This window comes from Pongo pygmaeus, chromosome 11 (genome assembly GCF_028885625.2).
Source record: "Pongo pygmaeus isolate AG05252 chromosome 11, NHGRI_mPonPyg2-v2.0_pri, whole genome shotgun sequence".
In the NCBI taxonomy this organism is placed as follows: Eukaryota; Metazoa; Chordata; class Mammalia; order Primates; family Hominidae; genus Pongo; species Pongo pygmaeus.
In genome coordinates this window covers 125,302,374-125,322,240 of record NC_072384.2, presented here as the reverse complement: position 1 = coordinate 125,322,240, position 19,867 = coordinate 125,302,374, and the positions used below count along the sequence as shown (strand labels likewise).

Genomic DNA, 19,867 nt, shown 5'->3' with positions numbered 1-19,867 from the left:
AGAGATGGAGAAAGGAGCAAGGTAAGAAATTTGGAGAACAAGCCATGTCCAAAATAAACTGTCAGTACCCCGAGCTCTATGACAAAGGATTTTCTTCATATTATTTTGAGTCATATGAAATAGCCTATATTCAACCACTTTTTTATGTACAAAAATGGCAACTTTATATGGTTCAACATAATTATTGTCAGTTAAGCTGGAAAGAGAAAACATTTAATATCCACACATTGTCCATATTCAGCCCTACTTGTCTGACCAGTACATACTTTTTTGTAATTCTTTAAATTCCTTCCCACATTCATACCATACCAGCATTTTCTATGTTCATTTATAAATTTGGGATTATGGGCCCTTAACTCACCTACTAAAAGAATACTTGAAAATTCCTGTACTAAATAGACTGAGGGGGGCAGTGGGGAAGTATTGGGGGGAGCCCTTGCAAATGACCTAACTTTATTCTTCTTTCAGACTTCTCAGTAAAGTGTGCTGATTTTACACCTGATTTTTTTTTTAATGCTGCAGTACTCTCACTTGTCTTTATAAAAAATTCCAAGGCTGGGTGCGGTGGCTCACACCTGTAATCCCAGCACTTTGGGAGGCCAAGGTGGGCAGATCACAAGGTCAGGAGATCAAGACCATCCTGGCTAACACAGTGAAACCCTGTCTCTACTAAAAATACAAAAAATTAGCAGGACGTGGTGGCGAGCGCCTGTAATCCCAGCTACTCGGGAGGCTGAGGCAGGAGAATGGCGTGAACCCGGGAGGCGGAGCTTGCAGTGAGCCAAGATCGTGCCACTGCACTCCAGCCTGGGGGACAGAGCAAGACTCTCTCTCAAAAAAAAAAAAAAAAAAATTCCAATCTGAGCTTAAAAGGCAAAGTGTTTTGTTAAATCCTCTGACTGAGAACCTGCCTAAGCATGACACTCCATAAGCTCAAACCCAGCTGCCTTTAACAAGGAGAACTAATGGAGGTCGTCCTGATAAGCAGCAAATTAGAGCCTCATTCATCATTGCTCAGATGAGATTCAAATGCCTGTCTCAAGACACCACATGGAGAGTGAGAACTATGGGATTCAACAGGAGCAGACAGCACACATCACTTCACACTCCATGATAAATAAATACCAAGTAGACTTGAACATTCCCGCGAACGTGTACAGAATGAAGGTTCCAAAGATTTAAGATAAAATCTTGACTACTTGATTAGCATAATCTCCATGGTCAGAAATAATTTCTTATTCATAATGGTGCTTTATGTCCCTGTAAAACTTACCTTTTAGTATCCAAGTTGACGTGTCTTGCAATGATGTTAAAAAGATTATGGAAATATGATATGCAATAGGCCCTTTGCCTGCACAAAGGCCTTTGGGTACATTTTTTTAGTGTCCCATGCAGACCACTGCTCTCATTTTATAGTTTTGGCTGAGGTATTTAATACTAATTGTGTCTGTAATGAGCCAGACACTAGAAAACAAGTTTAAAACTGATCGTTCATAGCAGGAACTTTAAAAAAATGCAAGTCTTGCACAACATGAATTGTCTAATGCAACACCCGGCATCAGCATCAATATGGAAATTTGACATATTGCAGCCTATACAAAGTGTCCTCCAAAGTGTCCCTGAGGTATTGATTTCTATAGTAATGAAACAGCAGCAGTGAGCAAACATCAACTATAATCAATGAAGTCCTTAGGCCCTGGTATTTAACATGAAAGCAAGTGAATACCCATTACATAACTTAAAATATCAGATGCCCCTGGAATTAATTAAGTAAAAGACCTGGGAGAATTTTAGTCTATCCACTAAAGGCCATAGATTCCATAATTTGCAATCATGCCTATATGGGTGTACTTGCATCTCAGGATCTTAATAAAAAAAGGAGTTCTGGGGAGGAGGGAAGGTGCGGGTGTAGAGTGGAAAACCACCATCTCCACTTTGGGACATGATATAGCTCTCTACCTATAGGAAAGCCGCTGATCTAGGCCACATATCTATACTGTATAATTAAACGTCATAATTGAGTTCAGATTTATATGCTAAGAGAAGCTACATGAATGCAAAGAAATTCATTCATGTAGCTTCTCTTCTCTTAGCATTTAGCCTAGTATTGACATTTTCTGGCCTGTCTTTTGTATACTAGATTCCTCCTCAAATACATTCTTCTCTTTGTGAACTTTGAATGAGTCTAATATAATACCAGGGGCCCTTATATTTGACAACACAGTGATGATCCAGGGGCACTGCAAGATTCTGAAGTACCTGCAAAAGCATCTGGGAAGGAGTCAATGCTTTTAGTTGTCAGTTTATTGAAGTACATTTTTACCATAATGTATTGCCTTAAAGTTTCATAATTCATGCAGTCCTTGTTTAACTAGTGTGTGTTCTTTCTTGACCAGAGCAGATGAAGGTGTTTATTGCACTGCAAAATGACATTTTAAAAATCAAACTAGCAAGGGAAGTGCAGAGATCACATTTCCCATTGCCTTGAAATGCAGTCAGCTTATAACCTTGGGGCTAAAGCAAAAGAGAAACTGACCCTGGTTTTCGTCACTCTGTGTCCCTGTTTGTAAATCATTTATATCATAGACAGAGCTGAAATTGAAGCCTCCCTTCAGATGGTGTCTGTAGCTCAGTGGGCTTTGCTTTGATAGTTTCCCAGGCTATAAGGTAAGCATGCATTCCAAGCATTTTCAGAGCTGCCATTTGTCTGGCTTCAAAACTCTTTACAGAAACCCCAGTGGACAGCAGATTAAATGCTTTATTCTGCTCCTCTATCTCCTTCTTACTCATTTTGCAAAACAGGTTTACATTTCCAAGCTCTTTAGAAAAACGTTCCAATCACCAATTGATCACTTACCAAAATATTGAAATGAGTTTCAATAGACCTTTTATAATAAGAAAAACTCTGTTGCCTAGGCAAGAGAAGCTGAAAGTATGTATTTTCAAGCACTGAAAACTGAATTAAGCTGCATAAAAGCCAGAACTCAAATTGCTTTATAGATACAGAGTTTTTTCATCATTGTTGTCATCACCACCAGTGTCATGATCATAACCATCCTCAACATAGCTAGCATTCACCAAAGGCCATCTGTTTACCAAGCACTGTCCTTACAGCCTCCCAGTAAGTAGGTCGCTGAGTCTGAATTTTCCCATCCCACAGCCCAAGGAGGAGGGATGAAAGAAAGTCACAGGTTATGAACAAGGCCGCAAAGGTCATGATGATGACATTTTTTTTTTTTTTTTTTACACGGGGTCTCACTGTGTCACCCAGGCTGGAGTGCAGTGGCTCGAACTTGGCTCACTGCAACCTCCGCCTCCTGGATTCAAGCGATTCTCCTGCCTCAGCCTCCTGAGTAGCTGGGACTACAGGCGTGTGTCACCATGCCCAGCTAATTTTTGTATTTTTAGTAGAGACGGGGTTTCACTGTGTTGGCCAGGATGGTCTTGATTTCTTGTACCTTGTGATCCGCCCGCCTCGGACTCCCAAAGTGCTAGGATTACAAGCGTGAGCCACCACACCCGGCCGATGATGGCAATTTTTACCTGCCTCCCACCACTCATTTTTTGCTCACTCTAGATTCAGAAATTTGTCAGGGGAAAAATTTTACAGTGAAAATGTGTCTTTGTGCTAGTTTTCACACTATGGTGAAAAAGAAAAAATCTTTTCCTGAACCTTAGAGATTTTTCTCCTTGAAATTGAAGTTGCAAATGTTGCTTCAGCTTTAGCCCCATGAGGATTCCGCCTGAAGGCTTCAGAAGCCTTATTTCTCTGATGTGTCAGTCTGTCAATTGTAGCCACTAGCTCCTGACCTTGAATCAGACAAAACTCCACAAAGACAGCAACAGAAAAAAAACATAGCAGGCTGGAAGTCATGTGGGAGTGGAGTCAGACCTCACTACCCCTGCAAAGTCTACAGGAATGACAGGAGCTGCTTTTCATGCTTTCAACATCATATGACACTTTGTAGCAGTTTGGGGTCAAGGCACTTATAATTACTTGTATTTTGTCTTGAACATTTCTCGAAGAAATTGTTCAATAAAAACATCTTTATTTAAAGCCATGGACTATTTTCCAGTTATGCCTGGTACACATACGCCTTTTTAAGATGTGTGCCCTTTAAGAACTCTTTCATTCATCTGCTTGTTCAACAAATAGAGTGACCTCCTCCTAAAGACCAGGCATTGTGCTAAACACTGGGCATGCAATGTTGAAGACACACTTCCTGCCTTTAGAAAGCCCAAAGTCAATTAGGGAGATGTGCAAGGAAGCAGGCGATTACCTGATTGGCAAGAATTTCGCTATGGAGTAGACCTTGTTCATTGGCTTCTGCAAAGGTACAGCTACAGCCCGCTTAGAATACAAATCACCCTGTTAAAGATGATCCCATTTACATGTATGAAAGTGCTTTTGAAGTATAAAGCATCATACAGATGTGAGTTTAATCAATATTCTTAGATTGTCTCACATTAACTATGAAAAAATAATAGCGCTGGAACACTTTGCCTATTTTTTTAAACATATAATTAATATTTTTAAATAGTCAAAAATGGTTTTTTAATATGGCTAAGTTTCCTTTTGACGTCCAGCGTCTTCATCCAGACCTCAAAAGTCATTTCCTTATGGGTCAGCTCTACAATCAGAAGAAACCAGATATAGCCTGTAATCCCAGCACTTTAGGAGGCCGAGGTGGGTGGATCATCTGAGGTCAAGAGTTCGAGACCAGCCTGGCCAACATGGCGAAACCCCATCTCAATTAAAAATACAAAAATTAGCCAGGCGTGGTGGCACACATCTGTAGCCCCAGCTACTTGGGAGGCCGAAGCAGGAGAATCGCTTGAACCCAGGAGGCGGAGGTTGCAGTGAGCCAAGGTCACACCTCTGCACTCCAGCCTGGGCAACAGAGCAAGACTCTGCCAAAAAAAAAAAAAAAAAAAAAAGAAACCAGATATCTTTGGGTTCTTAACTCCGAACTTCATCTAGTATTCTGAGGCCACATGTATTCCACAGGAAATATGCTTCTGTGTCTCTTCAAAGAGAAGGAATTATAAAGATTGCTTCACTTAGTTATCTTCAGCTAATAGAATCTTCCCTTCCCCCTGCTTCAAACCAGACAAATAAATTAATAGAGGCTAAAACCTACTTGCTCTTGTGGAATAAAAATGATGATATGGTTGCTATTTTTAATCCTATAATGTCTTCCTTTTCAAGAATGTAAAAGATCTCTTAGTAAGGTGAATTGCATGATTAAGTTACATATAGGTAAGTTTTAGGAGGTCCCTGAAGTCATGTTGATGTAAAGTTATTTTTTAAATAGCAGTACTTGGGAGCATAACATATGTAATTTCTGTTACGACATCTACATAAAGTGTGGTGATTTTTCATCTAAGATTATGTGGCATGCATGCCAGCCCATTTAAATAGCTTTAAATGCCATACACCATTTCCTATGTTAGTTTCAAAGACTTATAGAAGACCTTATTAAAAATGATACTGACTGCTCTTTGAATGCTGCCAAAAATTGTTCCATATTTCGTGTTCTACCCCAAGCTGCCACAAGAGGGCATTCTTCCCCCAAAATATATGCAAGTACCATTGAGTTCTACAAATAGAGAAAATAATATCTGTAAGATATTTCATGAGTTTCTTTGGCCTGGCTAGGAAATATTTACATTAATGTCTGATTATAAGATGACATTTTATTTTCTTCACTGTGTTTTCTTCTCCAATTTTGAATTTTATAGGGTGTTAACCAATGGATTGGATGACAACCAAAAACTGTATATGTTTTTTAAGTAAATGCCTTTTCGTTTTGCTTTTGATTTATGATTAGCATTCTTTAATAAAATTGGTGGTTCATTATGTTCCACAGGGCTTTTTTGAAGAAGAAGAAGGTAAAGAGTATATTTATAAAGAGCCTAAGCTGACAGGTCTGTCTGAGATTTCCCAAAGATTACTCAAGCTCTATGCAGATAAATTTGGAGCAGACAACGTGAAGATAATCCAGGATTCCAACAAGGTAGAGGAAAATCAGTATTCATGCAAGTGCTAAGAATTGACTTTTTTATTCTTTAACTACATTAAGTTTTCATTTTCTGCCTGACGATGCAAAGTAAACTACAAAAACTATTTTAAATGTTTTGCTTGTTTGCCTGTTGGTTGGTAATTTAAGGGGAGGAGGGTCAAAAACATTATATGTGTTTATTTGGGTAACTTTTAAAAAGAGCTTAGTAAATTCTCTACGTCTCCATTGGTTATTTGCATTTGAATAGCAATCAAAGCCTGAAAGTAATTGGGCTCAGTGGTGGAATTGGAAAAAACAGCAAGTTGAAAATATTTATTCAGTTAAGGAAGTCTTCCTAGGCATATTAGTCAGGGTTCTCTAGAGGAACAGGACTAATAGAATAGATGTATATATGAAAGGGAGTTTATTAAGGAGTATTGACTCACACGATCACAGGGTGAAGTCCCACAATAGGCCGTCTGCAAGCTGAGGAGCAAGGAAACCAGTTTTGTGTCCCAAAACATCAAAAGTAGGGAAGTTGACAGTGCAGCCTTCAATCTGTGGCTGAAGGCCCGAGAGCCCCTGGCACATCACTGGTGTAAGTCCAAGAGTCCAAAAGCTGAAGAACTTGGAGTCTGATGTTAGAAGGCAGGAAGCATCCAGCACAGGAGAAAGATGGAGGTCAGAGACTTAGCCAGTCTAGTCCTTCCACATTCCTCTGCCTGCTTTTTATCCTAGCTGTACTGGCAGCTGATTTGATGGTGCCCACCCAGATTGAGGGCGGGTCTGCCTCTCCCAGTTCACTGACTCAAATGTTAATCTCCTTTAGCGATACCCTCACGGACATACCCAGGAACAATACTTTGCATCCTTCAATCCAGTCAGGTTGACATTTAATATTAACCATCACACTAGGCCATACCAGTTTTGAAAGCTGTCCCCTATAATAGAGGCAGACTTGCCAGTTACATTACATTAACCTTTGAACATTCAGTTACCCTCCTCTTGGCTCCAGAAAGCAAATACTTACCTCTTCTTTTAGATTACTCAGCATCTTCTTACACACTGTTGTTCAGTTAGCCAACCTCTACCAAATGCCTACTGAATGCCAAGCCCAGAACTGAGAGATGAAGCACACAGGGTCTCTTCCTTCTGGAGCTCACAGTTCACATGGGGCTAAGAAGAGAAGGACCTGTGCAAACAGCCAATTAAATAGATTACAGTAAAGTATCACCAGAGAGTCAAAGTCCAAGTTGTACAAGGAAAGCTCAGGGCAAGGACCTCCCTTAACAGCTCATTCTTAGTTGGGCAGCCTTACATAGAAGGGATGATGTTTGAGTTAGTTTTCTAGAAGCAAAGGGCATGCTGAGAAGCCCAGCACATGCAATGATGGGGAGGAATGAAAAAGGGAGATATGTTTAGAGAATGGCAGGTCTTTGAAATACAGGTTGGATAGAAGAGTGTGGCAGAAGATGGAGCTGGAAAAGATGGTTTGTGCCCAATGGCATACAGTTCTATTGGGCTACAGAAGAGGTCTTTTTTTTTTTCTGTCCTCTTTTACAAGCTCAAGTTTGGAGGCATCTGGGCATGAAATCCTTGAGTCTGGGCAGAAATTTTTGTGAATGTGTTCATCATTCTCCTTCTTAGCTTGATGGCTATAGTCACCTTCCCCAGAAAGGCAGGCAGCTGGAACTAATGTATTAGTGGCTCTCGTAAGTAGAAAGTATACTCAGAGTTCCTGGGGCAGCATGGGGGGATGAGAAAATGCCAAATTTGATATCAGAACAACTGAGTCTTCATTCCACCATCCCACCACTTATCAGCTGACGATCTTAGAGAAATTAGCTGGTCACTCTAAACCTCTATTTTTGATGTAAAATGGTTACAATTATACCCACCTTACAGTGTAATTAGTAGTAGCATTACAAGTAAATTCAGGAGGTCCCTCAAATCTCTGGGACTGGATAGGCAGTGGATGGGTAGACAGATGGAGAAAATTGGGAGAAGTTTTAAAATTCTTTGAGGTTTCATTAGAAAAGAAGCTGAGAACTCCATCTCTTCCAACTCCAAAGGAGAGCAGGTGCAATTTCCTGGATTTTCTTAGTACCCCCAGCCTGTCTTCCTTGCTATTTGTCAAACTCACTCACCCAAGCCCTTTGTTTAAAAAAAAAAAGATGCATGGGATGACTTGTTACAGATAAGAGAAGGAACCTGATATTAAAACTATAAAATTTTGCAATCATGTAATAGGCTCATTAGCTAATCTGCTAAATTAAACAAGGAACCTCCCTCCTCGGCACAAGCCCAAAGCCAGTGGCCTCAGTCTAGATACATGGGTAAAATCATAGAGGGACCAAAAGATATTTTTTAAAAGTTTTCATTTGAATTACTCTCAAGAAGCTTGCATTCTAGGGCTGGGTGCAGTGGCCCATGGCTGTAATCCCAGCACTTTGGGAGGCCAAGAGGACAGATCTTTTGAGGCCAGGAGTTTGAGACCAGCCTGGCCAACAGAGCATAACCCTCTCTCTACTAAAACTACAAAAATTAGCTAGGCGTGGTGGCACATGCCTGTAATCTCAGCTACTAGAGAAGCTGAGGCAGGAAAATCACTTGAACCCAGGAGGCGGAGGTTGTAGTGAGCCGAGATCATGCCACTGCACTCCAGCCTAGGAGACAGGGCAAGACCGTGTCTCAAAAAATAATAATAATAATATAAATAAAATGAAAAATAAAAGAAGTTTGCATTCCAGACAAAGGTGATTGAACATTCATTACAGAGAAGAGAGAAAATAAAAGACTAAATAACATGCCACAGCCAGGCACGTCTGGAAGAGCCTCAGCTACTTGGTGTGCTGGCTCCAATTCCACCCCTACAGACCTGGCTGCTCAGCTGCAGTCCAGCCTTTACTCTGTCTGTGATCCTGCCCAGCTCTGAAATGATGTGACTGCCCATTTTTCTCCAAGGGGAGAGGCACAGCCTCCTCTGGATGAAAGCTGAGGGAATGGGAGCTTCCTGCTTTCAGGAGCACTCCAGGGCACACCACTCACTTTGCCCATAATCTGTTAACACAGGTAAACCCCAAGGATTTGGACCCCAAATATGCCTACATCCAGGTGACCTATGTCACGCCATTCTTTGAGGAAAAGGAAATTGAAGACCGGAAGACAGATTTCGAAATGCACCACAACATCAACCGCTTTGTCTTCGAGACGCCCTTCACGCTTTCGGGCAAGAAGCACGGTGGAGTGGCGGAGCAGTGCAAGCGGCGGACGATCCTGACAAGTAGGTGCAGGCAGCCGGGCCACACGTGTGGCACCTATTCCAGCACAGGCCCCTTTATAGGGCTGGATCAGTAGGAATCAAGAGTTATTTCAGTCCTGCAGAGAAGTACTCAACATGTGCCAACTGGGAAATGTTTGCCAAGAAGAGATTTCCATCTCTTTATTCTCTATTAACAGAAGCCAACCAGAGGAGAAATTGTCAAAAGAGTTGCTTTGCATACCTGTTCCCTTAAAGTTGTAAGTGTGAAGGGTCATGGGGTCAGTGCCTTGGGAAAGGCACAAGGCACTCTGAACTTTCCTCTCTGAGTCTACCTTCAATTGCTTCAGGGTTAACAGCTCTCATCGTGTGCTTTGGGGCAAGATTCTAAACCAGTCTGGGATTCAGATTCTTCATCTGTAAAATGAATGCAGATGTCAGTCTCCAATATCCCTCCATGTGCTCTCTAGATCTATGCTGTGAGCTAGTCATCCTTTCATTTCCTCAACACACATTTAATGAGGCCCTGCTAGGGGCTGGGCACTGTTCTGGGTACTGGCAATGCAAATGAAACATGATTCTTGCCCTCAAGGTGCTCACAGTCTGGTAGGAGAAAGAGCCAAGTAAGGCAAGAATTTCAGGTGAGCAGAGCAGGAGAAATGAAACAAGAGTACCCAGTGACCCAGTGGGGGCTCCTAAGGCTGGCTGCAGGGAAAGTAAGCAAGGGCATTCTGGAGGAAATGATCAGTAACTCGCTTTGAGAGCTGGGCCATCCTGGATTAGGCTACAGCCTATCAGTAGCACTGATGTCTAAACTGTGACAAGCGTCTGCCTTCAGTAAATGTATCCAAAACTTTTGAAATAAAAAAGCCACAACAAAGCTGTATCAATATATACTATTTGGTATATATTTAGGCATTCTGTATTGTGGGTTAGTGTAGTTTTTATCTGAATTACAAGTTGCTGTGGAAGCTTTAATCTTTTCAGTGTTTAGAAATTCTAAAGGCTGGCTGGTGCGGTGGCTCACGCCTATAATCCCAGCACGTTGGGAGGTGGAGGTGGGCGGATCATGAGGTCAAGAGATCAAGACCATCCTGGCCAACATGGTGAAACCCCGTCTCTACTAAAAATACAAAAATTAGCTGAGCATGGTGGCATGCACCTGTAGTCCCAGCTACTTGGGAGGCTGAGGCAGGAGAATCACTTGAACCCAGAAGGTGGAGATTGCATTGAGCTGAGATCGTGCCACTGCACTCCAGCCTGGGCGACAGAGCGAGACTCATCTAAAAAAAAAAAAGAAAGAAAAAAGAAAAAAATTCTAAAGGCCTAAAACAGCCCTGACAATGAGGGCCTGTTAGCAGTGAAGGTAGAAGAGCACACAGGTCAAAGGAGCTTGGGCAAAAGCTAAGAGGTATTAGACAGGATGGCACCTAGCAGAAAAAGTAACTCCCAGGCATTAAAAGCATGCAGAATGGAAGGTGCCATGTGCCGTGAAATGATACATGATCGTCTGGTCCTTCAGGGAAACCCTTGACTCTTCACTAATCCTCAACCTTGAAATCCCTTTGTATGGCTTTTGTACAGCGAGTCACCTGTTCCCCTACGTGAAGAAGAGAATACAAGTCATTAGCCAATCAAGCACAGAACTGAACCCAATTGAAGTGGCGATTGATGAGATGTCCAAGAAGGTTTTTGAGCTTAATCAGCTTTGCACAATGGAAGAAGTGGACATGATCAGACTGCAGCTCAAACTGCAAGGAAGTGTCAGCGTGAAGGTGAGTAAGCATTGCCCAAGGCTGAGATGCACATGGCCAATGAAACCAGGTGTAAAATGCCCTGGGAACTTTGTTTACAAAGAATATAAGAAACATTTTTCTGTTCGTGAGAATAGAACACCTTTATCTGGGTCTTTAAAATGGCTTCTAGTTGTCAATGTGCATTGATGTTACTCAACACCTGTAGATAGACCTTTCTTAAGTTTAGCTGAAATAAAATGTATTCTTCCTCCACCTTGCTATCCCATCTTCTATGGATAACTGTGTTCTATATCTGTATACTAACAAATGAATTAACTAATGAAGAAACACCACATTCTTGTACATATCTGTCATTAAGAGCCTTAAAAAATTGTTTTGAAACAAATCCAAAAAAGAATGATTACTAGTTCATAAAAGGTGCATGCATGTTTATCTGTCTGGCAGAGTTGTGACAGGAAGCAGATGGCATGCTCAGTGAGTGATTGAGGAGGATAGAGTAAATAAACTGTTCCCAAAAGTGTGTGCAGCATTTGGGAAAGCCAGAAAAGGCTGGCACAGGGACTGGCAGCACTCAGGCGGTGTGACCACCCTAGACCTGAAGATGCAAGGAGAGGAGAGTTAGTGGAAGCAGACAGGGGAGCTGAGAGGTCCATCTGATGACAGACAAGTCGACAGGAGTGGCTTCAGCTAGCGATAGGGAGGCTTCTGCAAGGAGGAAGCTCTGGGGCTTAGTACTCTGACCAGGGCCAGGCAGGTGAGGTGAGTAAGGCACTCACCTTGGGCACAAAATTAAAGGGAGCCCCAAGTAACTCAGGAATAAGGCATTAATTTTTATTTATTATATTAATAAATTGATGCTAAGTATTTGTAAGGAATAAAGTATTAAATTTTAAAATAAAGGAAGATCAGTAGTGGCACCCTGCACAGCTATATTGGAGCCTAAAAGCCAAAGAAGGCCAGACGCAGTGGCTCACACCTGTAATCCCAGCACTTTGGGAGGCTGAGGTGGATGGATCACTTGAGGTCAAGAGTTCGAGACCAGCCTGGCCAACATGGTGAAACCCCACCTCTACTAAAAATACAAAAATTAGCCAGGTGTGGTGGCACACACCTGTAATCCCAGCTACTTGGGAGGCTGAGGCAGGATAATTGCTTGAACCTGGGAGGTAGAGGTTGCAGTGAGCTGAGATCATGCCATTGCACTCCAGCCTGGGTGACAAAGCAAGACTCCATCTCAAAAAAAAAAAAAAAAAAAAAAAGCCAAAGAAAAAATTAATGCTACTGACCACACTCTCCCCTTCCCTACCTCCCTTGTCTGTGTTCCCCATGGGCTGAGAAGGCCAGAAAGCAAGAGAGCCATTGTCCTATCCCATACAGGATGACTTCCCTAGGCACACAGCTGAGTGGAGGGAAGTGGAGATTGGATCTGGAGAAGCAAAAGATGGTACACCTAGTACCAGTGACTGCATCTGCCACACTGGCCATGCCTGCTGGTCACAGGCCCCTGAAGTCAGCTTCCTTCTTATTTTACCTTTTTCCTTCCCAAGCCTGACAGCCACATTAAAAGCTTCTATGCACTAAGGGATATGGACTCCTGCACAAGTGAGGCCCTCCATGTGCATGAGCATGAATTGAACCCAGCACTGTGCATTCATTCAGCAAATCTGATAAATGCCTCCTTGAGCCAGAATCTAAGCCAGACCATCAAATGGAACCCAGTGAAACAGTGATTCTAGGGCAGTGCCCACACCACTACCACTGTGGATTATCCCTTCATAATAGTATGTGTTTATTTGAGTGTTAATAGAAAAAAAAAACTAGCACTTCAAACATTTGATTTCACAAATGTTCAATTTAAATAAATATATTGGAGTTAATAGAAGTGAGTCTAGTTTTAAAAGCTGTTAAGAAAACAGCAGATTTGGTGGGTGGTTCATGCGTGTAATCCCAGCACTTTGGGAGGCCGAGGCAGATGGATTGCTTGAGGCCAAGAGTTCCAGACTAGCCGGGACAATGTAGTGAGACCGCCCCCACTTCCCCCGTCTCTACAAAAACCTTCTTTAAAAAATTAGCCAGGCATGGTAGCAAACACCTGTAGTCCCAGCTACTTGAGAGGCTGAGGTGAGAGGATTACTTGAGCCCAATAGTTTGAAGCTGCAGTGATCATGCCACTGCACTCTAGCCTGGGCAACAGGGTGGGACCCTGTCTCTAACAAAGAAAAAAAACAAAGAAAAAAATAGCAGTTTAAGCAATGTACAGATATGGCACAAAAAAATGTGAAGGGGTTGGCAAAGGACTGAAGTTTGGGAAGTTTGTTAGTGAAAGGTAGAGCCCAGACTCATGCTTTATTGACAAGTTGGAGGACAGCAGCTAAGTCAGGTATACAAATGAGTGGACTAGAAGGCAGGGTGTGAGATTGGGGTACCACACCATTGGTGCACAGTTGCTACTCCTTCCAGCTGTGGAAAAGGCTCCTTGCAGAAGGTAGATCATCCTTCATCAATTTTCTTCTCATCAGGTTAACGCTGGGCCAATGGCCTATGCACGAGCTTTTCTTGAAGAAACCAATGCAAAGAAGTATCCTGACAACCAAGTAAAGCTTTTGAAGGAGATCTTCAGGTAAGCTTCTCCTTGTTGGGATGTTCTTCCTTGAACTTCCTCAGACAGGAAGTCCTCAATCCCCCAAGAATCCATCACACCAAAACTCACTGAGGTGGCAGAGTCCATCAGCAGCTGAACTGACTCACAGTCACTGAGCTCAATGCCACTTCCGAGGGCTGGTTTTTAATTTGTTTAATGTTGTCGCTAAAGGCAATTTGCAGATGCATGTGGGCAGGCCCTTGACGTGAACGAGCGCCTCATCAAAGAGGACCAGCTGGAGTACCAGGAAGAACTGAGATCCCACTACAAGGACATGCTCAGCGAACTCTCCACAATCATGAATGAGCAGGTGAGCGCTCCTTGGTGCACACGCGCTATCAGTGGACAGAAAGTCCCTTTCACTCCCAATGCCAGAAGGACAGGAAAGAGGCCCTTTTCTTGCTGCAGAAATCACTGCATCAGCACCATGTTGCTGATCTGTTCTCTCTCCCATGCACACAACCTCGTGCCCCAAAGCAGAGGTCAGGCTGGGGGAAAATCTATAGAAAAAGATTATGAGAACCTAGATACTTTCCACAGTCCACATGAACCCTTGGTTTTCTGGACTATGTGAGTCCTATTAAATGCTGAGAAACACTGGGTGACATTCCCATGAGGGTTTGCTGCCACCTTCCACCATCCCTGGTTGAGGACCTCACAACCCCGAGGCCATGATGTGGAGTCCACAGTTGAGGGGGTCTCTGCACTATACTCACAATGAGCCCCAAGACTAGTCATGGCTATTTACCACCAAGACTGCCTTTACGGAGGCTGGGCCTCCTGCAGATGTGCAGAATTCAGATAAAACTTAACCACCCACCCCACAAGCAAGTCATCCATGATGTCTGGGATGTGTACAGCATGTTCTGTAAGGCTGCACACAAAATGTGGGCATTCAGTCATCTCAGTACTTTTTGGGTGGCTAAAAGTCAACTGGTTGAAAGCCAAGTGTTGTTTCCTGGCCTAGTTCCTAGAATCCATACCTCCATGCTCTACCTGGACATCTCATCACCCGTGCTCCCCTCCAGGAGTTAGATGTGTTCTCTACAGAAAAATTGAGGGGTAGAACTTGAATTAGTCTCCCAGTAGTGCTTCATACATGGTAGCCACCCACTGAATATACATTTCCTTTGTTTTCCTTAAATGGGCTGGCACTGTTAATACGACTCACAAACCATGAAGTGTGTTGTATGAATCTGTTTTTTCTAATTGCATTTCCCATCTTGCTTCTTTTCGTTTTCTTCGTCTTCTTCCATCCTGATTTTTAACTCTCCATGTAGCTAGAGAAAGAAATGGTTGACTGAGTTATATTGGAGAAAATGAATTGCTGTAGATAGGATTCCTCGTGGAGGTAGTATTGGTTTAGGCTATTTGAGGGGTGACAGGAATTAAGTACTCAGAAGAGATGACTTGATAGAATGGGGAAAATCATAAATCTGGGAGTGAAATAAAAAACAAACAATGGATCTGAAAGTTCGGGAAGGTGGTGAAGGACTGCTTGTCTCCAACTGTAAATCACCTCTGACCTAGAAACTTTGGACAAAAATGCTTTTCTCTTTTTTCCTGGCAGCTCTGTCGAGGTCCGTGTTTATACAGCTTCTGTTCCTCTGTGTCTAGTATTTCCCTCAGTACTGTAAGCAAAAGTGGTATGTTTTTCTTTCTTTATGTCTACTCTGTCCTTTGTGGCCTTCTGGTGTACCCCTCTCTTCCTAGCCATTCAGTCTCTCTAGTCACCTCCCCAGTAGCTAGTGCTCTCTAAGTTTTTATTTAATTAGAACAACTCCATTTCCATTTCAAGGTAGGTCAATGGAGGGAAAAGCCTCATGATTTAAACTGAAGTTAACAATGTAGCTTTTAAAATGAAAACTCATACTCCAACTTCTAAAATATATTTGAGCTGATTTGTTTCCAAAACAAAGATATGCTGTACCCAAAAGTGCTAAAACAAAAATATAAAGACAAGGACCAGGTGATTAAGGGGAGAGAAAAATCATCTCTTTTCCAGGAAACCTTTGCTAAAAGAAGCAAAACTTGACTCTATGACTCATGGAAACTGACACAAAGAAAAGAAACTGATGGATTGTACAGGCTTTGTTATAGAAATAGATCTATAAAAAGATCTGTCCACAGGAAATACACACCTTCTCCTGGTTCTGGACTTCAATGGGGATTTGTCACCTAGGTCTCCATCTATAGGAATACCTTCACATACCTATCTATTCATGCACATATTCTGAAAACAGGTACATACAAAATTACAATGAAGAAAAAAATTCCATTGAACACTTAAAAATAGAAACAGGCCGGGCACGGTGGCTCATGCTGTAATCCCAACACTTTGGGAGGCCGAAGCGGGTAGATCACCTGAGGTCAGGAGTGCGAGACCAACTTGGCCAACATGGTGAAACCCCGTCACTACTAAAAATACAAAAAAAAAAAAATTAGCTGGTATGATGGCACACACCTGTAATCCAAGCTACTCGGGAGGCTGAAGCAGGAGAATCGCTTGAACTCAGGAGGCAGAGGTTGCAGTGAACCAAGATCATACCATTGCACTCCAGCCTGGGAGACAAGAGCAAAACTGTGTCTTAAAAAAAAAAAAGAAACAATTAGAATGGATAGCTACACATCAAAATATAAAAAGGAAATAAAAAAATAGAATTAATTATGTGTAAGCAAACCCAGATTTGGCTGCTGTCTGCTCAAAAGCCGAACACTGGAAGTGAGAGTTGATGGGAGGAAAAGCAGGTTTATTCAAAGAGCCAGCAAACATGAAGATGGTGATCCAGCATCCTAAAGTGCTATCTTAACTCAGTACACATTGTAGGCTCTTTTTATATTAAGGGCAGGGAGAAAAGAAGGGGGTTGAAATCAAGAAGTGTCTGATGACCACAGATATCTGGGCACAAGCAAAGGTCTGAGGAGGTTGCAAACTTCTTTGTCCTGGTCAGGTCACGATGCTCCTATAAATCTTTAAAAAAACATAGTCTTTAAAAAACATAGAAGTTGTCTACGTACTTCTTTAATCCCAGAGTTAGTTTTAAAAACTACATGAGGCCGGGTGCAGTGGCTCACACCTGTTATCCTAGCACTTTGGGAGGCCAAGGTGGGCAGATTGCCAGAGGTCAGGAGTTGGAGACCAGCCTGGCCAACATGGTGAAGTCCCGTCTCTACTAAAAATACAAAAATTAGCTGGGTGTAGTGGCAGGTGCCTGTAATCCCAGCTATTTGGGAGGCTGAGGCAGGAGAGTTGCTTGAATCCGGGAGGCAGAGGTTGCAGTGAGCTGAGATCATGCCACTGTACTCCAACCTGGGTGACAAAGTGAGACTCCGTCTAAAAAAAAACATGATTGCTGTTTTTTCAGATTATATCAGTGCTCCAAAGTGATCCCAGCCTACATTCAGGAATGGGTAAAGGCCCCATGATTAAAACTAAAAAATGTAGTTATGTTCGTCCTTCTGCTGTTTCAGCTACATATGCAATTCACTCCAAAAGTGTCTAGAAAAGTATTAGCTAGAGAAGTACTTTGAAGACATCTAGTTAATGAAGGAACCTTCAGCATAAGGAAAGAGACAAGACAAGATAAAGTGGATGCTACCATGTAAAATGGAGAAGTTGAGATAAAGTAGTTTGAGTTGTCACTGACCAGCAGGTAATAATTGCTTTTACAGGTGCCAAAATTCCATACTGTTTATAATAAATAGCAAAAAACACAAAAGCCTTCTTTGAGGCCAAAGTAATGCATATAAGCATTCAGTTTAAGCATCAGTATAAGATGCCCATTTGGAGTTAGTTTCAACATTCAGTAAGAATAACAGCATAGTGAAGTCAACTGTGATGATGGGTATCCAATACAAAATACAGAGAAAGGAACGGACCCAATCTGGTGTGATGCCAAGCATAGGTATACCACACCTGGAGTCTACTCTTTGAACACATCATCAGCCAGATTATTTATTCAACGCTTCGTGATATTGATCATAAGGAGAATTTATTGGTAGTATAGGATGCTCTCAGCTGAGTGCTCTTTGGGGCACTTACAGAAGTAGCGATTCTATCTTGGAAGAGTAGAGATGAAGGTCATGGCACAGTGGGATAATGTGTGAAGTCAGTGGGAAAATCTTCACAATTCTTTGTACAGAAATCTTTTCTGTACAAAAATATATTTTAAAACTGTCTGGAGTTTCTGTTGTTATTATGCTTACACATCATTGTTTGAATCAATCTGATAAAGTATTTTTTAGGCACACTAACATTATTTTCAAGATTAAAATCAGGTCAAGACTTTTTTACTATATTTCCTTTTATGCAAACATTTAAATAAAATTTCTAATGTTTCCCTTTTTTGGCAGATGCTGACAATATAAATTATAAACTTTTAGAATAGAATAAAATCCTGGAATTACTCAGATGTATTTGTAAGTTTCATCCAAACATTTATAAATTTATGTCAGATAGCAGAAGAGGATTGTGAAAATATTTTAACTTTCATCAAAACTTAAAGCTAGCACATGGTCTTGGGGAAAAATTATTTAGATCTACTTTGATATGTGTCTTTTCATAATTTGAATAAATTACCCTGTGGGGAATAAAAACCTCTATTCTGGGTTTTAATTTTGTGTTTGGGATATTAACATTAACCTCTGCATTATTTTATTGCGTTGTGTTGTGTTTTTTCCTGTTTTAAGATTACGGGCAGGGACGACCCGTCAAAGCGCGGAGTGGACCAAACCTACACTCGAGTAATTAGAAAAGCAACTCCGGCCCTACCCACGGTCTCCATCTCATCTAGTGCTGAAGTCTGAGGGCTCTGCAGCATCAGACCCACCTCTAAGAGAACTTTCTGAATTTGCAGCTAATCTCGGGGAAGAGAAAGATAGGTTTAATTTATTTGAAGTTTTCATGGTGTTAATATTTTTGTTTACCTCGCTAGCTTCAGAATTTTGCCAACCTCTGAATTTGCACATTTTGTATATTTTTTTTCTTTGAGCAGTGTTGATCAAGCCAAGTTGAATATTTGCCATGAAATTTCAGTGAATGTGTAGCTCAAATGCAAACCCTAAGTTTGCTGTCAGTTATCGTATGGTCAGTACCCCAGTCCTAGTACACATATTTTAAAGGTTAAAGTGAATGTTTTTGTAACATTTAAGTATATTTCAGATGTAAATAAAAGATTGTAAGATATACGGTTTTTACCAAATTTAAAAGATCCTTTTTAGTTAATACTATGACAGTACTAAAAATATATGAATAACATTTCAGATACCATTATATTAAAATATTTGTGTATGTGTACAAAAGTGTTGATAAATACTAATCTTTAAAGTTTGTGGAGTTCCTTTATTTGTAATATATGTGCTCTTAAAAGCAATGGGATGTGAAATTATGAAAGTATTTTATTGTTCATAGAAATAAAAAATACAGTTACTTTGCATTTGGTTTCCTCTTGAAGAGTGGGTGAGTTACTGAGAAAAATGGTTCACTGAATATCTACCCAATGCAAATCTATACTCAATACTTAGGATGCCCTGCCAAGAAGCCAAGAAAGGACTCAAATCTCAACTAAGAAGTTCCTCCAAAGATGAACTGGGTAGATCAGAGGTTTCCAAACATAGGAGAGACTTAGAATGACTTGGGGAAAATATAATGAATCCGAATCTTAAGGTTTGTGGAGGTTCTCAGAGAGATCACAAATGTTCCATTTCTCTGCTCTAACCTTGTGGTAGGATTGCACTTTCCTGCCTCTTTTGAAGGCAAGCATGACCATGTGACTTGCTATAACCATTGAAATGTAGGCAGAAGTAACATGTGTTACTTTCAGGCAGAGGCTTCAAAGCCAGTAAGTAGTTCTTCCCAGCCTCTTCCCCGATGTACTTATCTTTGATGTACCTGAAGCCCTAATTTACTTACCTTTGACATATTGTGTCAGCCTCAGTACCCAAGAAACTGCAATGAGCAAGACACACACACACCCACTCCCTGCTAACGCTATTGGTCATATAGTCTTGAGTGAGAAATACCATTTTGCAGTGTTATGATTCATGATTGTTTGTTACCGCCACGTCATGAGCTTATCAGAGCTATGACCGATAGGTGCTGACCTAGGTTTGGGAACCACTGACATTTTCCACCCTCTGGCCCACTTCCCTCCCCTAGTGAATACTGGCTGCCATGGACCTAAACTGAGCTGCTTCTAGGTGCAGAAGG

The 19,867-nt window shown here is 41.5% G+C and overlaps 1 protein-coding gene across 6 annotated transcripts in view; it reads left to right on the top strand.

Annotated features, from left to right (window-relative positions):
- Positions 1 to 19,094, top strand: part of DOCK10 (dedicator of cytokinesis 10) — a 274,133-nt gene extending 255,039 nt beyond the window's left edge. For all 6 annotated transcript variants that reach the window (XM_063648413.1, XM_054477379.2, XM_063648412.1 and 3 more), the window contains 6 exons: positions 5,871 to 6,017; positions 9,075 to 9,285; positions 10,846 to 11,036; positions 13,538 to 13,638; positions 13,831 to 13,969; positions 18,349 to 19,094. In XM_063648413.1, coding sequence (XP_063504483.1) covers positions 5,871 to 6,017; positions 9,075 to 9,285; positions 10,846 to 11,036; positions 13,538 to 13,638; positions 13,831 to 13,969; positions 18,349 to 18,465 — 906 coding nt within the window. In that variant the 3' untranslated portion in view covers positions 18,466 to 19,094. The remainder of the gene's footprint in view (positions 1 to 5,870; positions 6,018 to 9,074; positions 9,286 to 10,845; positions 11,037 to 13,537; positions 13,639 to 13,830; positions 13,970 to 18,348) is intronic.
- Positions 19,095 to 19,867: the final 773 nt, after the last annotated feature.